Source organism: Triticum aestivum, chromosome 3D, assembly GCF_018294505.1.
Source record: "Triticum aestivum cultivar Chinese Spring chromosome 3D, IWGSC CS RefSeq v2.1, whole genome shotgun sequence".
Taxonomy (NCBI): Eukaryota; Viridiplantae; Streptophyta; class Magnoliopsida; order Poales; family Poaceae; genus Triticum; species Triticum aestivum.
In genome coordinates this window covers 143,923,940-143,948,479 of record NC_057802.1, presented here as the reverse complement: position 1 = coordinate 143,948,479, position 24,540 = coordinate 143,923,940, and the positions used below count along the sequence as shown (strand labels likewise).

The 24,540-nt window shown below is 50.2% G+C and overlaps 1 protein-coding gene across 1 annotated transcript; it reads right to left on the bottom strand.

Annotated features, from left to right (window-relative positions):
* Positions 1-18,529: 18,529 nt before the first annotated feature.
* LOC123077940 (receptor-like protein kinase HSL1) lies at positions 18,530-22,301 on the bottom strand. Its single transcript, XM_044500301.1, has 2 exons — positions 19,420-22,301; positions 18,530-19,324 (listed from the first exon to the last, which is right to left on the bottom strand). Exons 1-2 carry the CDS (start codon positions 22,016-22,018, stop codon positions 18,936-18,938), a joined length of 2,988 nt encoding a protein of 995 aa, XP_044356236.1. The 5' UTR covers positions 22,019-22,301; the 3' UTR covers positions 18,530-18,935.
* Positions 22,302-24,540: the final 2,239 nt, after the last annotated feature.

Sequence of the window (24,540 nt, the reverse complement as noted above, 5' to 3'; positions counted from 1 at the left end):
TAATCCGCCGGGTACTTCCCTGCCAGCGGCGACCCCTCCAAATGTGGGAGTTTAATCCGGAAGGTCCGCGGACCCTACAACGGTTCTACGGCACAACACACAAGGGGATCTGGAAGCTGCTTTTTAAGAAGCAGAAATTGTGGCCAAATTCCTCAGACGACACCGGCATCAGTTGCAACCATCCGGCCTCCGAGGTAAGTTCATAAACCTCCGAACACCCATTGACTTTGTTAACCCAATAGAGAAGTATTGAGGAGTCCCTCCCCAAACAGGTCTGGACTAAGAAGGCGGAGCAAATTCGATGTCCGGCTCCACTTCCCGAAGACCCGGCCAGTCCTTTACTAATGAGGATGCTAGTCCTGGCACCATACCAGGCGCCGGCCAAGAGGGACAAGAAGAAGAAGAGAAAGAACGAAGAGGGCACTTTGGACACAGTGTCCGGAGAAGTTGATGCCCAGTCCTCTCACGAGGACGACGAAGAGGAGGAGGAAGAAGAAGATCCTCCCCGCAAGGGCAAGAAGAGGGTGGCCTCTGAAGACCTAAAAGCCGAAGTGTCCAAGAGGGACAAAATTACCCTCCCCGATGACTCGGAGTCAGACGCCGAGGTCATCCCAAAGCATCGTCGCCGGACTAAGCCCCAGGCCGACTCATAAGTAGTCCGGGATTTATCACACTCATTCAATCCTTTATGCAATGTGATAATAACTCTAAGTTCTATCTCTTAGTCCGGCGCGCAATCTCCCCCAGCTATCCTCATCCTCAGGGGATCTGCCGCCAGAGATGATGGAGAGCGAGTCGCCTCCTCTAGCTTCCCCACCGCCTAAAGCGGATGATGCCGAGGTGTCGTCCGTAGGCCCTTCCCGGGCCTTGAAGAGATACGGGCGGGCAATGTAACGGCGCCGAAGGGCAATACCTCGGCCGCCGAAGGCTTGGGGGGTACGGCCGCTCCGAAGACCGGGGACGGGGGCCCCTTTCAATCCGTCCCCCAGCCGAATACTACTCCGGAGACCCATAAGGCTCCGAAGTCTGACGAGCGACCCCCTCCAGCGAGAACTGCGACTTTCGCTAAACCGGAGGCGCCGGATACCATGGCGGATGTACTTCAAGGTGCATCCGTCCTGGACGAGCACCGCATCCTGATGGGTATGGTGTCTGAGAAGATTCAGTCCGCCAAGAGAGGGCTGAACAAAGCCTGTTAGGGAACGTAGTAATTTCAAAAATTTCCTACGCACACGCAAGATCATGGTGATGCATAGCAACGAGAGGGGAGAGTGTTGTCCACGTACCCTCGTAGACCGAAAGCGGAAGCGTTAACACAATGCGGTTGATGTAGTCGTACGTCTTCACGATCCGACCGATCAAGTACCGAACGCACGGCACCTCCGAGTTCAGCACACGTTCAGCTCGATGACGTCCCTCGAACTCCGATCCAGCCGAGTGTTGAGGGAGAGTTTCGTCAGCACGACGGCGTGGTGACGATGATGATGTTCTACCGACGCAGGGCTTCGCCTAAGCACCGCTACGATAATATCGAGGTGTAATATGGTGGAGGGGGGCACCGCACACGGCTAAGAGATCAATAGATCAATTGTTGTGTCTATGGGGTGCCCCCTGCACCCGTATATAAAGGAGCAAGGGGGGAGGCGGCCGGCCTAGGAGGAGGGCGCGCCAAGGGGGGAGTCCTACTCCCACCGGGAGTAGGACTCCTCCTTTCCTTGTTGGAGTAGGAGAAGGGAAGGGAGAAGGAGAAGGAAGGAAGGGGGCGCCCCCCCTCCCTAGTCCAATTCGGACTAGTCCATGGGGAGGGGTGCGGCCACCCTTTGGGGCCTTTCTCTCCTTTCCCGTATGGCCCATTAAGGCCCAATACGAATTCCCGTAACTCTCCGGTACTCCGAAAAATACCCGAATCACTCGGAACCTTTCCGATGTCCGAATATAGTCGTCCAATATATCGATCTTTACGTCTCGACCATTTCGAGACTCCTCGTCATGTCCCCGATCTCATCCGGGACTCCGAACTCCTTCGGTACATCAAAACTCATAAACTCATAATAAAACTGTCATCGTAACGTTAAGCGTGCGGACCCTACGGGTTCGAGAACTATGTAGACATGACCGAGACACGTCTCCGGTCAATAACCAATAGCGGGACCTGGATGCCCATATTGGCTCCCACATATTCTACGAAGATCTTTATCGGTCAAACCGCATAACAACATACGTTGTTCCCTTTGTCATCGGTATGTTACTTGCCCGAGATTCGATCGTCGGTATCTTAATACCTAGTTCAATCTCGTTACCGGCAAGTCTCTTTACTCGTTCCGTAATACATCATCTCGCAACAAACTCATTAGTTGCAATGCTTGCAAGGCTTAAGTGATGTGCATTACCGAGAGGGCCCAGAGATACCTCTCCGACAATCGGAGTGACAAATCCTAATCTCGAAATACGCCAACCCAACAAGTACCTTCGGAGACACCTGTAGAGCACCTTTATAATCACCCAGTTACGTTGTGACGTTTGGTAGCACACAAAGTGTTCCTCCGGTAAACGGGAGTTGCATAATCTCATAGTCATAGGAACATGTATAAGTCATGAAGAAAGCAATAGCAACATACTAAACGATCGAGTGCTAAGCTAACGGAATGGGTCAAGTCAATCACATCATTCTCCTAATGATGTGATCCCGTTAATCAAATGACAACTCATGTCTATGGCTAGGAAACATAACCATCTTTGATCAACGAGCTAGTCAAGTAGAGGCATACTAGTGACACTCTGTTTGTCTATGTATTCACACATGTATCATGTTTCCGGTTAATACAATTCTAGCATGAATAATAAACATTTATCATGATATAAGGAAATAAATAATAACTTTATTATTGCCTCTAGGGCATATTTCCTTCAGTCTCCCACTTGCACTAGAGTCAATAATCTAGATTACACAGTAATGATTCTTACACCCATGGAGCCTTGGTGCTGATCATGTTTTGCTCGTGGAAGAGGCTTAGTCAACGGGTCTGCAACATTCAGATCCGTATGTATCTTGCAAATTTCTATGTCTCCCACCTGGACTAAATCCCGGATGGAATTGAAGCGTCTTTTGATGTGCTTGGTTCTCTTGTGAAATCTGGATTCCTTTGCTAATGCAATTGCACCAGTATTGTCACAAAAGATTTTCATTGGACCCGATGCACTAGGTATGACACCTAGATCGGATATGAACTCCTTCATCCAGACTCCTTCATTTGCTGCTTCCGAAGCAGCTATGTACTCCGCTTCACATGTAGATCCCGCCACGACGCTTTGTTTAGAACTGCACCAACTGACAGCTCCACCGTTCAATGTAAACACGTATCCGGTTTGCGATTTAGAATCGTCCGGATCAGTGTCAAAGCTTGCATCGACGTAACCATTTACGATGAGCTCTTTGTCACCTCCATAAACGAGAAACATATCCTTAGTCCTTTTCAGGTATTTCAGGATGTTCTTGACCGCTGTCCAGTGATCCACTCCTGGATTACTTTGGTACCTTCCTGCTAGACTTATAGCAAGGCATACATCAGGTCTGGTACACAGCATTGCATACATGATAGAGCCTATGGCTGAAGCATAGGGGACATCTTTCATCTTCTCTCTATCTTCTGCAGTGGTCGGGCATTGAGTCTTACTCAACTTCACACCTTGTAACACAGGCAAGAACCCTTTCTTTGCTTGATCCATTTTGAACTTCTTCAAAACTTTGTCAAGGTATGTGCTTTGTGAAAGTCCAATTAAGCGTCTTGATCTATCTCTATAGATCTTGATGCCCAATATATACGCAGCTTCACCGAGGTCTTTCATTGAAAAACTCTTATTCAAGTATCCCTTTATGCTATCCAGAAATTCTATATCATTTCCAATCAGCAATATGTCATCCACATATAATATCAGAAATGCTACAGAGCTCCCACTCACTTTCTTGTAAATACAGGCTTCTCCAAAAGTCTGTACAAAACCAAATGCTTTGATCACACTATCAAAGCGTTTATTCCAACTCCGAGAGGCTTGCACCAGTCCATAAATGGATCGCTGGAGCTTGCACACTTTGTTAGCTCCCTTTGGATCGACAAAACCTTCCGGTTGCATCATATACAATTCTTCTTCCAGAAATCCATTCAGGAATGCAGTTTTGACATCCATTTGCCAAATTTCATAATCATAAAATGCGGCAATTGCTAACATGATTCGGACAGACTTAAGCATCGCTACGGGTGAGAAGGTCTCATCGTAGTCAATCCCTTGAACTTGTCGAAAACCTTTCGCAACAAGTCGAGCTTTATAGACAGTAACATTACCGTCAGCGTCAGTCTTCTTCTTGAAGATCCATTTATTTTCAATGGCTTGCCGATCATCGGGCAAGTCAACCAAAGTCCATACTTTGTTCTCATACATGGATCCCATCTCGGATTTCATGGCCTCAAGCCATTTTGCGGAATCTGGGCTCACCATCGCTTCTTCATAGTTTGTAGGTTCGTCATGGTCTAGTAACATAACCTCCAGAACAGGATTACCGTACCACTCTGGTGCGGATCTTACTCTGGTTGACCTACGAGGTTCAGTAATAACTTGATCTGAAGTTTCATGATCATCATCATTAACTTCCTCACTAATTGGTGTAGGCGTCGCAGAAACCGGTTTCTGTGATGAACTACTTTCCAATAAGGGAGCAGGTACAGTTACCTCATCAAGTTCTACTTTCCTCCCACTCACTTCTTTCGAGAGAAACTCCTTCTCCAGAAAAATTCCGAATTTAGCAACAAAAGTTTTTCCTTCGGATCTGTGATAGAAGGTGTACCCAACAGTTTCCTTTGGGTATCCTATGAAGACACATTTCTCCGATTTGGGTTCGAGCTTATCAGGTTGAAGTTTTTTCACATAAGCATCGCAGCCCCAAACTTTAAGAAACGACAACTTTGGTTTCTTGCCAAACCACAGTTCATAAGGCGTCGTCTCAACGGATTTTGATGGTGCCCTATTTAACGTGAATGCAGCCGTCTCTAAAGCATAACCCCAAAACGATAGCGGTAAATCAGTAAGAGACATCATAGATCGCACCATATCTAGTAAAGTACGATTACGACGTTCGGACACACCATTACGCTGTGGTGTTCCGGGTGGCGTGAGTTGCGAAACTATTCCGCATTGTTTCAAATGAAGACCAAACTCATAACTCAAATATTCTCCTCCACGATCAGATCGTAGAAATTTTATTTTCTTGTTACGATGATTTTCAACTTCACTCTGAAATTCTTTGAACTTTTCAAATGTTTCAGACTTATGTTTCATTAAGTAGATATACCCATATCTGCTCAAATCATCTGTGAAGGTGAGAAAATAACGATATCCGCCACGAGCCTCAATATTCATCGGACCACATACATCTGTATGTATGATTTCCAACAAATCTGTTGCTCTCTCCATAGTTCCGGAGAACGGTGTTTTAGTCATCTTGCCCATGAGGCACGGTTCGCAAGTACCAAGTGATTCATAATCAAGTGGTTCCAAAAGTCCATCAGTATGGAGTTTCTTCATGCGCTTTACACCGATATGACCTAAACGGCAGTGCCACAAATAAGTTGCACTATCATTATCAACTCTGCATCTTTTGGCTTCAATATTATGAATATGTGTATCACTACTATCGAGATTCAACAAAAATAGACCACTCTTCAAGGGTGCATGACCATAAAAGATATTACTCATATAAATAGAACAACCATTATTCTCTGATTTAAATGAATAACCGTCTCGCATCAAACAAGATCCAGATATAATGTTCATGCTTAACGCTGGCACCAAATAACAATTATTTAGGTCTAAAACTAATCCCGAAGGTAGATGTAGAGGTAGCGTGCCGACCGCGATCACATCGACTTTGGAACCATTTCCCACGCGCATCGTCACCTCGTCCTTAGCCAATCTTCGCTTAATCCGTAGCCCCTGTTTCGAGTTGCAAATATTAGCAACAGAACCAGTATCAAATACCCAGGTGCTACTGCGAGCATTAGTAAGGTACACATCAATAACATGTATATCACATATACCTTTGTTCACCTTGCCATCCTTCTTATCCGCCAAATACTTGGGGCAGTTCCGCTTCCAGTGACCAGTCTGCTTGCAGTAGAAGCACTCAGTCTCAGGCTTAGGTCCAGACTTGGGTTTCTTCTCCTGAACAACAACTTGCTTGCTGTTTTTCTTGAAGTTCCCCTTCTTCTTCCCTTTGCCCTTTTTCTTGAAACTAGTGGTCTTATTGACCATCAACACTTGATGCTCCTTTTTGATTTCTACCTCCGCAGCCTTTAGCATTGCGAAGAGCTCGGGAATCGTCTTATCCATCCCTTGCATGTTATAGTTCATCACGAAGCTCTTGTAGCTTGGTGGCAGTGATTGAAGAATTCTGTCAATGACGCTATCATCCGGAAGATTAACTCCCAGTTGAATCAAGTGATTATTATACCCAGACATTTTGAGTATATGCTCACTGACAGAACTATTCTCTTCCATCTTGCAGCTATAGAACTTATTGGAGACTTCATATCTCTCAATCCGGGCATTTGCTTGAAATATTAACTTCAACTCCTGGAACATCTCATATGCTCCATGACGTTCAAAACGTCGTTGAAGACCCGGTTCTAAGCCGTAAAGCATGGCACACTGAACTATCGAGTAGTCATCAGCTTTGCTCTGCCAGACGTTCATAACATCTGGTGTTGCTCCTGCAGCAGGCCTGGCACCCAGCGGTGCTTCCAGGACGTAATTCTTCTGTGCAGCAATGAGGATAATCCTCAAGTTACGGACCCAGTCCGTGTAATTGCTACCATCATCTTTCAACTTTGCTTTCTCAAGGAACGCATTAAAATTCAACGGAACAACAGCACGGGCCATCTATCTACAATTAACATAGACAAGCAAGATACTATCAGGTACTAAGTTCATGATAAATTCAAGTTCAATTAATCATATTACTTAAGAACTCCCACTTAGATAGACATCCCTCTAATCCTCTAAGTGATCACGTGATCCATATCAACTAAACCATGTCCGATCATCACGTGAGATGGAGTAGTTTCAACGGTGAACATCACTATGTTGATCATATCTACTATATGATTCACGCTCGACCTTTCGGTCTCCGTGTTCCGAGGCCATATCTGTTATATGCTAGGCTCGTCAAGTTTAACCTGAGTATTCCGCGTGTGCAACTGTTTTGCACCCGTTGTATTTGAACGTAGAGCCTATCACACCCGATCATCACGTGGTGTCTCAGCACGAAGAACTTTCGCAACGGTGCATACTCAGGGAGAACACTTATACTTTGATAATTTAGTGAGGGATCATCTTATAATGCTACCGTCAATCAAAGCAAGATAAGATGCATAAAAGATAAACATCACATGCAATCAATATAAGTGATATGATATGGCCATCATCATCTTGTGCTTGTGATCTCCATCTCCGAAGCACCGTCATGATCACCATCGTCACCGGCGCGACACCTTGATCTCCATCGTAGCATCATTGTCGTCTCGCCAATCTTATGCTTCTACGACTATCGCTACCGCTTAGTGATAAAGTAAAGCATTACAGGGCGATTGCATTGCATACAATAAAGCGACAACCATATGGCTCCTGCCAGTTGCCGATAACTCGGTTACAAAACATGATCATCTCATACAATAAATTTAGCATCATGCTTTGACCATATCACATCACAACATGCCCTGCAAAAACAAGTTAGACGTCCTCTACTTTGTTGTTGCAAGTTTTACGTGGCTGCTACGGGCTTAGCAAGAACCGTTCTTACCTACGCATCAAAACCACAACGATAGTTTGTCAAGTTGGTGCTGTTTTAACCTTCGCAAGGACCGGGCGTAGCCACACTCGGTTCAACTAAAGTTGGAGAAACTGACACCCGCCAGCCACCTCTGTGCAAAGCACGTCGGAAGAACCAGTCTCGCGTAAGCGTACGCGTAATGTCGGTCCGGGCCGCTTCATCCAACAATACCGCCGAACCAAAGTATGACATGCTGGTAAGCAGTATGACTTATATCGCCCACAACTCACTTGTGTTCTACTCGTGCATATGACATCTACGCATAAAACCAGGCTCGGATGCCACTGTTGGGGAACGTAGTAATTTCAAAAATTTCCTACGCACACGCAAGATCATGGTGATGCATAGCAACGAGAGGGGAGAGTGTTGTCCACGTACCCTCGTAGACCGAAAGCGGAAGCGTTAACACAACGCGGTTGATGTAGTCGTATGTCTTCACGATCCGACCGATCAAGTACCGAACGCACGGCACCTCCGAGTTCAGCACACGTTCAGCTCGATGACGTCCCTCGAACTCCGATCCAGCCGAGTGTTGAGGGAGAGTTTCGTCAGCACGACGGCGTGGTGACGATGATGATGTTCTACCGACGCAGGGCTTCGCCTAAGCACCGCTACGATATTATCGAGGTGTAATATGGTGGAGGGGGGCACCGCACACGGCTAAGAGATCAATAGATCAATTGTTGTGTCTATGGGGTGCCCCCCTGCCCCCGTATATAAAGGAGCAAGGGGGAGGCGGCCGGCCTAGGAGGAGGGCGCGCCAAGGGGGGGAGTCCTACTCCCACCGGCAGTAGGACTCCTCCTTTCCTTGTTGGAGTAGGAGAAGGGAAGGGAGAAGGAGAAGGAAGGAAGGGGGCGCCCCCCTCCCTAGTCCAATTCGGACTAGTCCATGGGGAGGGGTGCGGCCACCCTTTGGGGCCTTTCTCTCCTTTCCCGTATGGCCCATTAAGGCCCAATACGAATTCCCGTAACTCTCCGGTACTCCGAAAAATACCCGAATCACTCGGAACCTTTCCGATGTCCAAATATAGTCGTCCAATATATCGATCTTTACGTCTCGACCATTTCGAGACTCCTCGTCATGTCCCCGATCTCATCCGGGACTCCGAACTCCTTCGGTACATCAAAACTCATAAACTCATAATAAAACTGTCATCGTAACGTTAAGCGTGCGGACCCTACGGGTTCGAGAACTATGTAGACATGACCGAGACACGTCTCCGGTCAATAACCAATAGCGGGACCTGGATGCCCATATTGGCTCCCACATATTCTACGAAGATCTTTATCGGTCAAACCGCATAACAACATACGTTGTTCCCTTTGTCATCGGTATGTTACTTGCCCGAGATTCGATCGTCGGTATCTTAATACCTAGTTCAATCTCGTTACCGGCAAGTCTCTTTACTCGTTCCGTAATACATCATCTCGCAACAAACTCATTAGTTGCAATGCTTGCAAGGCTTAAGTGATGTGCATTACCGAGAGGGCCCAGAGATACCTCTCCGACAATCGGAGTGACAAATCCTAATCTCGAAATACGCCAACCCAACAAGTACCTTCGGAGACACCTGTAGAGCACCTTTATAATCACCCAGTTACGTTGTGACGTTTGGTAGCACACAAAGTGTTCCTCCGGTAAACGGGAGTTGCATAATCTCATAGTCATAGGAACATGTATAAGTCATGAAGAAAGCAATAGCAACATACTAAACGATCGAGTGCTAAGCTAACGGAATGGGTCAAGTCAATCACATCGTTCTCCTAATGATGTGATCCCGTTAATCAAATGACAACTCATGTCTATGGCTAGGAAACATAACCATCTTTGATCAACGAGCTAGTCAAGTAGAGGCATACTAGTGACACTCTGTTTGTCTATGTATTCACACATGTATCATGTTTCCGGTTAATACAATTCTAGCATGAATAATAAACATTTATCATGATATAAGGAAATAAATAATAACTTTATTATTGCCTCTAGGGCATATTTCCTTCAAAGCCTTCTCTAGCCTGCTAGCAGGCTTCGAGGTACGCAATGTAATGTTTCGTTTTTCTAATCATTTTTGTGAGAAATATGCCTGTATATAGATAATAGCCCCCGAGGCTCTATTCGGCTATTTGAAAAAAGCGAGCAGAGGATCAATAATTAGTTGTCAGGTGGTAACATGCTATTTTATTTGGGTGTAAAACAGGCTTCTCTGTTAGCGGCGACTGCCCAGTCAGCGGAAATTTCCAAACTCAAACGGAAACTGGAGCGAGCCGATGAGGATCTAGTCCTTGTGAACACGCGGCTCGACCAGGCACAAGGTATAATATACATCTTACTGTATGCCTGTTTATGTCCATGTTGTTTTGAAAAGCTGCCATGTGCATGTTTGTACAGATAGTGCCACCGCGGTGGAGACCCTCAGGGGCGAGCTTGCTCAAGCCAAGGAGCAAGCGCGGGTAAGCAGGGCAGCTGCTGATAAGGCGGCTGCGGATTTAACGGCAGAACAGGCCGCTCGGCGCCATTGTGAGGAACGGGTGACCGAGATGGAGAAAAAGCTCGAGGACACTGCCGCCAAGTGCGAGTCCTTGGAATCGGAAAATAAGACGAAGGGGACCGAACTTGCCAAGGCCCTTCATGATGCTTCAGAGGCGCGGTCTGAATCCCGCGCCGCGCGTGAGGAAATCCGTCAAGCCGGGCAGATAGCGGCTGGTAAGCCCTTTCTTTTACAGGCTAAATTTGGGGATCCGGAGTATGCCTTGCTTAATTGACTGTGGAGTTTTCTAGACGTTTATGCTGAAGAGTGCCGTGGACGCCGTCCAATTCTTCCAAGCCCAGGAGGGGTATGCGACAGAGAAGATCTTCTGGTTGCAGTTTGTGGGGTAGGAGCGTCCCGTACTGCTAAATGACCAGATGGCACAATGGGCGGAGCTGCATAAGATGTCCAGTGCGGCCATGATGGACCTCATAGTCCGGTTGTGGCCTGCCGAAGCCATTCCGGACAGCTACTTTGGCCTCGTGCGGCGTCTCATCGATGCGCTGCCCCGGATTGACGCCGTCAAGAGGTGGTCCTGTATAGAAGGAGCGCGTATGGCGTTCGCCCGTGTCAAGGTGCACTGGGTGAAGATGAATGCCGAAAAGGTGGCAGCTGAGGGCCCTCCTGAAAGCAAGGCCCACCGCACACCGGAGCGCTATTTTGAAGACGTGCTAAAAGGTGCTAGCCTTGTAGAGGGCCAATGCTCTAAGGACGTAGTGTTCGAATAAAAGAGTCCGAACTATCCGGGGATTTGTATTATGAACTAAGTTTTTGTAATATATTCATTTCTTGATGAAAAAGTTTTATCCTCTTGTGCGGCCGTTTAATATATCTGAGAGTTCCCTGTCGTCGGCTTCAGCCCCTATGTAGATACAACGGGGTGTTCGGAATTGCACATGACTACACTTAATCCAACGTCTTGGTCCCTGAAGGAGGTGTCAGTGCGGCAAACCAGGCAATCAGACTATTCGGTTTTATTGCTCTCACTTAGCTGTAGGAGTTTGACAATGGGTCTAATAGGTAGCCCATGGTATGTACACGGCTATCCTGATGCGGATGCGCTACATGTTTGACCGGGAAACAGTCTTCGTGTAATACGGAAAAATCGCTAAGGATTGTAATGAATCGCCGAGTGGCTGACCAGCTCTCGCCGCATCATAATAGTCAGTTTTTGGCTTTCTCTACTGAGGTGCTTAACCGGACGAACCAGAAACACAATCACAGTAGTTCTCCCTTTACTACCCTAGCCGATCAGACGGAACGTAAGGTAGCAATCACAGGAGCCGGGCAACCCAACTATTGACCAAAGACATGATTCGGAGCTGATGCATATAATGCCGGACTCGGGATGCCGAATTTTGCTGTGAAGCTGTTCGGACTTTTATTTGACAACACATATGTTGTCTTAGAGCCCCTAGAAATTTTATGCCGAGGTGCGTGCGTGAAATGACTTAACATACCAAATAAGAATTTTGGTTCAATGAAATCTGATTCGTCAAAACGTAATCTTACAGAAGGTACCATCACCAGGGCCATTTTATATGCCGGGGGTCTAGGGCTAAGGGAAAAGCTCTATACAGGTTCTTGAGTAAAGTTGTGGTCTGCAAAATGCTTTGCACCTTCCTGCCGCACATCTGCGCCGCTTTCGCCCAAATAAGGAAGAGTCCTTTAGAGGAATGGTCTTCAGCTATGTATATGGAATCGGGCTCGGAGAGAGTCCTTGTGAGTCCGGAGAACGAGTAGGTTTTGATTCACCTATGGTAAAAAGGAAAAGATGATTAAATAAAGGGGAAGGCCGTGTAAGGTCGAACCGTGTTATAGGACTGTCCGTATATTGCCCCCGCCGATGCCCAAGGTATTTTGAGTGCATAATTATGCACGTGCGGTATGAATTTCACTGATGTACGTGGCGGTCGACGGAGGCGAAGCTGCTAATCCAGCCCTGAAGTTGCCGGACTGCTGGCATGCAGAACTGACCGGCCTTGCGCGGTGAAGTCCGGTGGCTTAATAGCCGATGAGGTGTGCGGCTTGACACGGCCGCTTTGTACTTTGGCTGCAATGGCCTCGGTATGCTCCTCAGTACGGAGGGAGCGCTCCGTGTTTCCATTGATTGTAATGACATCACATGGACCGGGCATCTTGAGCTTCAAATAGGCATAGTGCGGGACCGCATTGAAGCGGGCGAAAGTGGTTCGTCCAAGCAGTGCGTGATAGCCGCTGCGAAACGGGACGATGTCGAAGATCAAGTCTTCGCTTCGGAAGTTGTCTGGCGAAACGAAGATGACCTCCAGCGTGATTGAGCCTGTACAGCAGGCCTCTACACCAGGTATTACTCCTTTGAAGGTAGTTTTAGTGGGCTTGATTCTTGACGGATCAACGCCCATTTTGCGGACAGTGTCTTGATAAAGTAGATTGAGACTGTTGCCGCCATCCATGAGGACTCGCATAAGATGGAATCCATCGATGATTGGGTCGAGGACCAGAGCTGCCGAACCTCCGTGACGGATACTGGTTGGGTGGTCCTTTCGGTCGAAGGTGATCGGACAAGCCGACCATGGGTTGAATTTTGGGGCGACCGGCTCCATAGCGTAGACGTCCCGTAGTGCGCGCTTGCGCTCCCTCTTAGGGATATGTGTGATATATAACATATTCACTATTTTTACTTCGGGGGGAAATTGCTTCTGTCCCCCTGTGTTCGGTTGGCGAGGCTCTTGGTCATCGTCGTCGCTTGGTGATCCTTTTTTCTTGTGTTCGGCGTTAAGCTTGCCGGCCTGCTTAAAGACCCAACAATTTCTGTTGGTATGATTGGCAGGTTTATCGGGGGTGCCGTGAATCTAGCATGGCCGATCCAGTATTCTGTCTAGGCTGGATGGGCCATCTCTGTTTGCCTTAAATGGCTTCTTCCATTGACCGGGTTTGGAGCCGATGAATCCGGCATTAACCGCCCTGTCTTGCGTTCCTTCATTGTTGTTTCGACGCTTGTGCTTGTCGCGTCGTGGCTTCCCATTGCCATCCTTGGTTTTGGAGGTTCCGGGGTCGCCGGTGCTATTGCTTCTACGAGCAAGCCAGCTATCCTCTCCCGCGCAGAATCGGGTCATAAGTGCAGTAAGGGCTGCCATGGACTTCGGCTTTTCTTGGCTGAGGTGTCGGGCGAGCCATTCGTCTCGGACGCTATGCTTGAAGGCCGCAAGGGCTTCGGTGTCTGGACAATCCACAATCTAGTTCTTCTTGATTAAGAACCTGGTCCAGAGCTGTCGGGCCGATTCCCCGGGTTGCTGGATTATATGGCTAAGGTCATCGGCGTCTGGGGGCCGAACATAGGTGCCTTGGAAGTTATCTCTGAATGCGTCTTCCAAGACTTCCCAGCTACCAATAGAGTTTTCTGGGAGGCTGTTTAACCAGTGCCGAGCTGGCCCCTTAAGTTTTAGGGGAAGGTATTTGATGGCATGTAGATCGTCACCGCGAGCCATGTGAATGTGGAGAAGAAAGTCTTCGATCCATACTGCGGGATCTGTTGTGTCGTCGTATGATTCTATGTTCACGGGTTTAAACCCTTCTGGGAACTGGTGCTCCATTACCTCATCGGTGAAGCATAGAGGGTGTGCGGCACCTCTGTATCGGGCCACATCACGACGCAGTTCGGACGAAGTCCGGATGCGGTTTTCTGCCCGGGCGTGATTATGCTTGTTGTGCCAGGCTTGATAGCCATCTTCTCGCGCCGGGTCACGCCCCCGCGATCCGTAGATTGATCTGGTCTGACATGTTCTATTTTCCAGGTCATGTCGTAGGTCATATGTGTATCCCTATTGTCTCTCTGCTTTTGCAGCGCGGTAGTGCGGGCTGGTGTTCAGCTTGAGTTAATGTTCTAACCGGCCACGTGGTGGTCGATCGGGTCCGTCCACGGCATTACGCAAGGGTGGTATAGGCTCCAGCGCCTCATCGTCGAATTCGGGTAGCAGCTTACGCTTCGGGTAACTCTTTGTTGGGCGCTCGAGGCCGTATTCGTCGGCTGCCAGGACATTAGTCCATCTGTTATTGAGCAGGTATTGGTCAGCTTGAAGCTGCTGTTGCTTCTTTCTAAGGCTTCTTGCCGTGGCTATTAGCCGGCGCTTAAAGCGCTCTTGTTCGAGGGGTTCCTCCGGCACGATAAAATCTTCGTTGCCAAGGCTCACATTGTCCTCGGAGAGTTAGTTGTTATCCTCCAAGTCTTTGTTCCCTACTTGCTCGTCTGGGTCGACCCGCCCGTCCTCCCGATCATCCTGTTCGGATGTTGGTTCGATGGGGTCTTCTTGGTCTTCGGCGTTTTCTGGAGTATCATTGTCTCCGGTGTTGGTATTGTTGTCTTTTCCACGACGCGATTTAGAGCGGCACCGCTGACATCGGTGTTTTGGTGGTATCTCAGGAGGTTCGTCCTCGGCTGGGTTCTTCTCACCATCGTCGTCGCCTTCCTTAGGTGTGTCCACCATGTATACGTCGTATGAGGAATTGGCCGTCCAGCGTCCGGTGAACGGCGGGTTTTGGGCCTGCTCCTCTCCGGCAACGTCGTCCATACCGTTGATGTCTTCGGAGGCGTAATCGAGCATGTCGGTAAGATCCTCGACAGTGGCTATGAAGTGGGTGGCGGGTGGGAAGCAAAATTCCCTGTTTTCAGCCCCTAGTCCGGGTTGGGCGCAATTCGGAAGCGGTCCCTCTGTGATGGCGAGGGATCACATTAAGTCCAGAGCCTCGTTTAAGAGCGAGGTTTGGATGGGGACAGAAGGTCCCTGGCCGAACTCGCTTGACGCGGACTTCCAGGGTACGGAGTTAGTGTCCGGAGAAGAGTCCGGCTTTGTAATGATTGCCGGAGACACTATTCTCTCCGGTTTTCCGGTATTGAGCTCTAAGGCCACAGAGGGTCCGGCGGGCTCTAGACTCCTGTCTTCGGACCTAGTGACGCGCTCCAGATCTAAGGCCGGAGGGGTGGTTGGGGACGCGAACCCTTGGAAGATCAAGTCTCCTCGGATATCAGCGACATAGTTTAGATTTCCAAAATTGATCTGGCGACCAGGGGCGTAGCTGTCGATCTGCTCCAAGTGGCCAACCGAGTTGGCGCGCAGTGCGAAGCCGCCGAATACGAAGATCTGGACGGGAAGGAAAGTCTCCTTCCCGGCAGCGTTGTTGTAGATGATCGACGGAGCCATCGAGCCTTTTCACGACGGCACAGTGGAACTCTCAATGAAAGCACCAATGTTGGTGTCAAAACCGGCAGATCTCGGGTAGGGGGTCCCGACCTATGCGCCTAAGGATCGAAGGTAACAGGAGGCAGGGGACACGATGTTTACCCAGGTTCGGGCCCTCTTGATGGAGGTAATACCCTACTTCCTGCTTGATTGACTTTGATGAGTATAGGAGTTACAAGAGTCGATCTACCATGAGATCGTAATGGCTAAACCCTAGATGTCTATCCTGTATGATTATGATTGCCTCTACGGACTAAACCCTCCGGTTTATATAGACATCGGAGCGGGCTAGGGTTGTATAGAGTCGGTTTACAGAGAAAGGAATCTTCATATTCGCACACCAAGCTTGCCTTCCACGCCAAGGAGAGTCCCATCCGGACACGGGGGAAAACTTTTTATCTTGTATCTTCACAACCCATCAGTCCGGCCCATGTCACATAGCCCGGACGTCCGAGGACCCCGTAATCCTGGACTCCCTCGGTGACCGAATGTTGTTCGGAGTCCCGGATAAGATCACGGACATGACGGGGAGTCTCGAAATGGTCGAGAGGTAAAGATTCATATATAGGACGATAGTATTCGGACACCGGAAGTGTTCTGGGGGTACCGGGTACGTATCGGGTCACCGGAAGGGGTTCCGGGCAACCCTCGGCAATCTATATGGGCCTAATGGGCCGAGAGGGGAAACACACCAGCCACAAAGGGGCTGGTGCCCCCCCCCCATATGGGCTGGCCAAAATGGAGAAGGAAAGGGGAGGAAGGAAAGGAAAAAGGGAATAGGATTCCCCCATCCCCCTCTTCCCTTCCTACTCCGAATAGGAATAGGAAAGGGGGGAGGCCGAATTGGGAGGACCCCAAGTATTGGGGCGCCCCCTTGGCTGCCTCTCCTCCCCTCCAACCTATATATATATGAGGGGGGCACCGCTAGAACACACAACAAACATTGTTAGCCGTGTGCGGCGCCCCCCTCCACAGTTTACGCCTCCGGTCATATTCACGTAGTGCTTAGACGAAGCCCTGCGCGGATCACTTCACCATCATCGTCACCACGCCGTCGTGCTGACGGAACTCCCCCTCGACACTTTGCTGGATCAAGAGTTCTAGGGACGTCATCAAGCTGAACGTGTGCAGAACTCCGAGGTGCCGTACGTTCGGTCTTTGATCGGTCGGAACGAGAAGAAGTTCGACTACATCAACCCCGTTGTCAAACGCTTCCGCTTTCGGTCTACAAGGGTACGTGGACACACTCTCCCCCTCTCGCAGGCAGGGGTAGTTTGGATGGTGAAAATTCCACATTCATGAGGGTAGTGAAAAGTTGCATATAGGCACAACGCGAAAGTTGTACATCTCACTAGTAGGGGTGGTTTGGACCGGGTGCTAGCAGGAAAACCACACATTTAGGGAAAGTTGCACATCACTCTTAGACAGTTGACCGTGATAGTATCCAAAGTTGCACATCCACTATTAGGCAGTTGGCCGATGCAGCAAATAGTGAAAGCACATCCACGGGCATGAGGACAGTTGCACATCAACTGCTACGCAGTTGGCCTCACTAGAAGTAAATAGTTTGGGGTGGGGGTGAGATCAGTAAAAATTGCACGTTCACGGGTAGGCGGGAAGTTGCACAACCACTGTCAGCTAGTTGCACATCGACTCCTAAGCAGTTGCACAAAACGAGGGACTAAATTGCACAAAAAAATTCATCAAAACAATGCCCATATAGGATTTAGTTTCGAAGAGCACGTCACGAGGGTTCCAAAAGTGAAAACGGATCTTAATTTCGACGTGCGGTTTGAAAGCTATAGCTTTTTAAAATTTGTAAATCGTGAATTAAATGATAGAAAGTCATCCACGCACATGAAGTAAAATAGGACACAGTCGGATGCATGTAGACCATTTAATACGCATGTTGGTGAGATATTTCCTGTTTAAATAGTTAATCTTTCCTAATTAAAAACACGGAGATAGATGCTTACCAAAAATCACCGGCTGCCACGGAGCACTAGCGGACAACGGCTGCTCGCTACATGCGTCCTAAATTTTTTGCTACAAGCGGCTGTTGGTGCAACTTCGCGGGGCACAACAAATTCGTGGAGGGAAGGGAGGATCGACAAGGCAGACACATAGGGTGCCATGAAGAAAGACTTGGGTGCTACTCCAGCCCGAGTTCCGACACCGGCCCCGTTCCCGTTTCCATTTTTGTGAACCCAACAACAGCCTCGTTTGCGGAACAGATCGAGCATCCAAATCCACATGCTTGGCACCATAGCAGAAGAAGTGTAGAGCACTCGCACTCTTTCAAATTCAAATTTGCATGTGGGTGTGGGGTGGTTGCCCTCTTCGATGCAAACGAGACGCGGATCGTGAAAGCCAATCCAAACTCCAGCACTGTCGTCTCCAGTACACAACCGACAGCACACAAAACTGAGCGCTTTCACCACAGCAACCTGGGCTTCGAAATGAATCAAAAATAGACACGGCGGGAAACCGACACCTGTGGCTCCCAAGCCTTGAACCGCTTTGCCGACGAAAACTGTTTCTGTATGTACATGTGATACAGAAACTACAGAGAAATTCCGAGGCAGACGCCAGTGTGGATAACTCAATAATTCAATGAACAGGTTCTGCTGAATAGTCTTCATTTACTCCTCCACCCCAAGATGCAGGCAACTAAATTTCAGGAGTACGTATGTTCGATGCAATCATTTGCGATGGATGGCCCAGAATACAGAGCCAACAAAATAATTATTGTACTCCGTATTCGATTCCGTTCGAACCCATCTCTGTTCCGAGTTTGATGACCAAAATAAATAGCTGGACCCAGGAAAACCAAGTTACATGCCCGGAGATACTGTCGATGTGCAACAACCGCCACCCATACATACACATATGGGCCAGGAGCATGGAGCAAACATTTCATTTCATTTCATCGACAGAAAGCGAAAGCAACATACTAGTACCAGTACTAATTACACACCTACATTTGGATTCCTTCCTTCCGTTGGCAAACTTTTCTTCAAGGCCATACAGACCATCTACCCTACCGGAATCAATGGCACGGCCCACAGACAGCTAGAACGACCAAGAACACCGCCGCTAGCTATAGCTATGCCCTAACTCCCACTTGTCCTCCACTGCCGACCGACCGGAGCACACATCAACTCCAGGCCACAGTGGCGATGGAGGCGTCGACAACAAGCAGTCCAGCGGTCAAAATCAGCACTGTGATTCTACTTAGGCTCTTTCTTACCCAGAGCTGAGCGAGCCATGGAAGGGGGGCAACGTGTTATGCTCTGTAGTTTACCTTACCTAGACACTGCTCCCCTGATCGGAGGTGTCGTCGTAGTAGTACGGCGACAGCTTGCCGTCCTTGTCCAGCCTCGGCCTCGCGTCGGCGCGCACCTCCTGCAGCATCTTCACCACCCTCCGCATCGCCGGGCGGTTGATCGGCAGCGAGCTCGCGCAGATGAGGCCAATGTTCAGGACCCTGCTGATCTCCTCCTTGAAGGCCATGTCGAGCCTGCTGTCCAGGACGTGCTCTACCCCTTTCTGATCAATGGTGCCGCACACCCACTTCACCAGGTCCTTCTCGCCGAACTCGGGGTCGACTGGCGGCTTCCCGGTCACGAGCTCCAGGAGCACCACGCCGAAGCTGTATATGTCGCTCTTCTCGTTGACACGGAGCGTGTACGCGTACTCTGCACAAAGAAGAACAACTTTCGATCAGACTTACATGCACGTATATCATCAAAGGACTAATAACTGAACTTGTGAAACGTTCAGGAAGTCTTACCAGGAGCAATGTAACCGCAGGAGCCAGCGATCACCGACATGGACTTGGGCGCCCGGCCAGCCATCTCCACCACCTTGGCCACACCGAAATCCGCGACGCAAGCGCTGAACTCTGCATCCAAGAGGATGTTGTTGGACTTGACATCCCTGTGGACGATCGCCGGCACGCAGTCCTGGTGCAGGTAGGACAGCCCCTCCGCTGCGTCCAGCGCAATCTTGTACCGCGTCGGCCAGTCCAGCAGACCGGCCTTGCTGCTGTGCAGCACGTCCCCGAGGCTGCCGTTGGGCATGTACTCGTAGACCAGCATCTTGGAGTCATTGTGCGTGCAGCAGCACAGGAGCTTGACGATGTTCTTGTGCCGAATCTTGCCAAGCGTCCTCACCTCGGCCTCGAAGCTGTTGTTGGCCGCAGAACCCTCGCCGGCGTTCTCGACGTCCTTCTTCGCCGCGCCGCCCCACAGCTTCTTGACGGCGACCACCTCGCCGTTGCCGAGCACCGCCTTGTACACCTTCCCGGATGCACCGCTGCCGATGACATTGTCCTCATCAAGGCAGTCCAGGATATCATGCTCGCTGAATGACACCTTGTGGAACGATGTCAGTGTCCATTTAGAGCGCTCGGCCTTCAGTTTCGCCTTGTTGAAGCTCCGGTACCTCCAGTAGAACCATGCGACGCCGGCGACCAAGACGACAGCCGCGAATATGAATATCGACCGCATCATCCAGACGATGCCAGAGTGGTTCCCTGAACTTCCTTGGGAAGCAGAGCACAAGCCGGCAATGTCTCCACACAGCCCCGGGTTGCCCAGGAAGCTGCTGCGGTATGCTTCCGTTGCATACTGGGGTGGTAGCTGACCACTGAGCTGGTTGTTGGACACGTTGAACTGGTTCAGCTTCAGGTTCTCCAGTTGAGCTGGCACTTGGCCGGTGAGACGGTTGCCGGAGAGGTCAAGGTAGTTGAGCACCGGCAAGTCACCCAGCTCCGGTGGTATGGCTCCGGTGAAGCCATTGTCGGCGAGGTTGAGCTCGCTTAGCTGCTTCCAAGAACGGATTCCCCGGAGCAACTGACCAGATAGCGAGTTGTTGTGGAGTACGAGCCGGCCGAGCTCTGCTAGGCTGCCAAGAGAGGAGGGAAGAGGCCCAGAGAGCATGTTGCCGTCCGCCGATAGCTCGTACAGCTTGGCGACCGATCCAATTTCCGAGGGGATGCTCCCGGTTAGCCGGTTGTTGGAGATAACCAGCTTGGACAGGTTGGCCGCGCCGGCGATGACCGGGGAGATCTCCCCGGCGAGCTGGTTGTCGTTGAGCTCGAGAAGCGCCAAGTGCGGCAGGCCCCAGACCGCGCCGGGCACGTCGCCATCGAGCCTGTTCTTGGACAGCCGCACCCGTCTCAGCCTATGGCACCGCCCGAGCCCCTCGGGGATGCGCCCGGTGAGCGCATTATTGAGCATCAACAGCTCCTCCAGCTCCCCGCGGTCGCATATGCCCCTTGGGATCTCGCCGGAGACGGAGTTGTCGGACAAGTCCAGGCACACCAGCGGCGTGTTCTTGCCGAGGTCGGCCGGCAGCGTGCCGTTCAGCCGGTTCGAGAACATGCGCAGCTCAACGAGCGAGGACGCCTTCGCCGCGGACTCCGGCACGGGCCCCGTGAGCGAGTTCAGGTACAGGTGCAGGCTCTCCAGCTTTGGCGCGTCGAACAGGTCATCCGGGATGGCGCCGCCGAGGCGATTCATGGAGATATCTATGCTCCTGAGCTCCGCGAGCTTGCCGAATCCCTTCGGGATTGGACCGGAGAGCGAGTTGTTGTACAGCTCGATCTGAACGGCGCTCGCCAGACCGGCAAGCTCCGGTGGTATCGGGCCGGTGAGCGCGTTCAGCGACAGGTCGAGGTCGGTGAGGTTGGCGAGCCGGCCGAGAGACGCCGGGATGGAGCCGACGAGGTTGCAGCCGGCGAGCCAGAGCACGCGCAGCGCGGTGAGGTCGCCGAGCTCGGCCGGCACCGGTCCCGGAGCGAACGGGTTGTAGGACATGTTGAGCTCCCGGAGCGTGGAGACGCGGCCGAGGAACGCCGGCACCTTGCCGCCGAGCAGGTTGTTGACGAGCGAGAGCGACTGGAGCTTCTTGAAGGTGCCGAAGGACTCCGGGATGGGCCCGGAGAAGTTGTTGGCCTCGAGGCTGAGGTAGACGAGCTCCGGGAGGTCGGCCAGCGCGTCGGGGAGCGGCCCGACGAGCGTGTTCATATACAGGTCGAGGCGCACCAGCGCCTTGCACCCGGCGACGGCCTTGGCGGCGATGTCGGGGCCGATGTAGTTCTCCCTGAGGTTGAGGGACTGGAGGCGCGGGAGGCGGCAGAGCGCGGCGGGGAAGGAGCCGCTGAGGTTGGCGCTGGGGAGCGAGACCTCCGTGACGGCGCCGTCGACGCAGAGGACGCCCGTCCAGCCGCAGGGCGTGGCGTCGCGGGGGTTCCAGTCCGCGAGCGCGGAGGCGGCGAGCGCGCGCTTGGCGTCGAGCAGGTAGAGGCCGTCCTGGTTGAGCCCGAGCGACGGGGCCACGGCATTGGCCGCGACGGCGAGCAGCAGGAGGGGGAGGAAGGCGGCCATGGTGGGCGATGGGACGGTACGGGTTGTTTGGCTGGGCGCGCTCGAGGCGTGTTGGGGTCAGACGAAGGACGGCGACATGGGCGTCGGCATTGGCGACGGCGAGTGTGTGGGGAGCGAGCTGGTGGGTGCTCTTATTGGGATGGGGATGGATGGGGGAGACGACAAGCGAACGAGTGGGGGTAGCTGAGCTGAGCAGAGCAGAGCAGGGCGGAAGCGAGCTGAGCACGCACAGTTTACTAGGCGGAGACCCGGTATCGAGTAGAGTGGGGTGGGGGGAGTGGATGGAAGCTGTCCATTTTTAAAACGTTTTCTTGGGGAGGGGAATCTCGGCGAGGAGAAGCGGATGGAGGCCCGGTAAAAAAGACATTGGGGAGACTGCCGTTTGACCTGTTTTGTTGGGGTCCGGCTCGACGCGTTTCTACTGTGGCGCGCGCCGAGATGCTGCTGTGTTTTGTCTCGGTTCGGGCCTCTGAGAAGTGGGGCCGGATGCTACCAAGCAGGAGGTTTGATCCGTCCCAGCTGGTCCTGTCGGTGAGAAATTTAGGCTGTTTACTAGTATTTTTTTTTTCAAAAACGATCAAATCTTCTGTTATAAAAAATCATCAAAACATCTCAAACACAATAAATATTACATCGAGATTTCGAGATCATCAAACGACCAACGCTACCGCCCCTAAAGCATTGGCAAGTGTTGGAATTAGGGCACCAACTGCGAATAGGAGTTGTATAGAACTCCGAAAACGCCGACACGCTATTTGTCACCGCTCCCCTACCTGGCTGGACACATTCTTATTGGCGGTCTCGTGACTCACCTCGTTGAGTACTTTGGCCTAAACTTGGAGGGAGTTGAGCACGTTCAAGGGTACACCGAGCTCAGAAGGTTATGATTGGTTGTCAATTCATAGGACCTGACAGGGAGCACGGAGGGGATCACTCTTACAAGTGCCCCATGCCCAGCTCCAATGTTGTGCCCGTTTGCTTGCCCCTACCGCAAGCTTTTTCTGTGCCGAGCGCCTAATGTGGGTGCTCTTTATTGATGAGCATAATGAGTATACTCACGTAGCAGGGTTCAGGAATGATGTTCATCCCGAGCCAGCACTTGAGTGGGACGTCGCAGCTGAGGGCGTTGCTCTCGATTGGGATGCCTGGGGAAATGCACCCCAGTATATTCCACCACCATAGCAGCATTATGGCTATGGTGGTGCGTACGTGTCTAGGGTTGAGTTTCAGCAGCTGCGGCAACAGGTTGAAGGGATCCGTACGGACCTACGTGCGACTAACAACAAAATTCACCTGCTCAATGGGAATATGCAGGCCCAGTTTGGTTTTTGGAAGCCTGGCACAACACCACCGTCGTCTAGTGGAGCATAACACATGCAGTGGCCTCATACTGCACCAGGTGGCCACGATGACGAGGACATGGACTAGAGAGAGTAGGCCAAGAGCCTAAACTTGCGGGTGCTCATCCCCTAGCTATCCATGCATGCATATATTTTTTTCATTTTTTCTTTAATTTGTCATCATGTTTATTTTCAATTTTGCATAGAAAAAATTGAGTGAACTTTGTTCTTATTTGTTGGAATCCACTTTTGCGAACCACTGTTGATACCTTAGCATGTTCCTTAATCCTAATAGGGAAAGGTGGTTTTTCAATATAAGTCGTAGGAACTACTTGATCAACATTGTAAAAGGCAGTTTCATCTTTAACTATAACCGGTTCTTTAATTTCTTCTTTAATAGGGGATGATATTTAAAGCACTTCCTTGTAAGAAGATCAACATGAGTAGCAAATGATTCACAAAAGGAGGCTACTATCTCAGAGTCAAGTCCATATTTAGTGCTAAACTTGTGAAAAGCATCGGTACTCATAAAAGATTTAACACAATCAAACTCAAGCTTAATACCCGACTCTTTACCTTCGTCGAGTTCCCAATCTTTGGAGTTGAGTTTAATTTTTGTCTAAAAGATCCCACTTGAATTCAATAGTCTTCTTCATAAAAGAACCATCACAAGAAGTATCGAGCATGGATTGATCATTACGAGAAAGCCGAGCATAAAAATTCTGAATAATAATTTCTCTTGAGAGCTCATGATTGGGCATGAATATAACATTGACTTAAGACTCCCCAAGCTAGAGCGATACTTTATCCTTCACGAGGCCAAAAATTATATATATGATTCCGATCACGATGAACTAGATGCATAGGATAAAACTTTCGGTGAAACTCGAATTTCAGTCGATTCCAATTCCAAGATCCAATATCATCGCATAGCCTATACCATGTCAATGCTTCCCCCCCCCAAAGTTAAAGGGAAAACCTTCTTCTTAACTTTATCTTCGGGTAAACCTGCAAGTTTAAACAATGCACAAATTTCATCCACATGTATCAAATGTGTATCGGGATGCTTCGTTCCGTCTCCTGCGTAAGAATTAGCTAACAGTTGCTCTATCATACTCGAAGGAATTTCATAACTAATATTTTCAGTAGGTGCAATAGGTTGAGGGGCAACACTTTGTGCTT

Bases quoted from the DNA above. Each gene is read 5' to 3' on its own strand.
- LOC123077940 (XM_044500301.1), bottom strand. From the start codon at position 22,018: ATGGCCGCCTTCCTCCCCCTCCTGCTGCTCGCCGTCGCGGCCAATGCC. The intron at 19,325-19,419 runs GTAAGACTTCCT...TTCTTTGTGCAG, and splicing joins CTGCGGTTACATTGCTCCTG to AGTACGCGTACACGCTCCGT.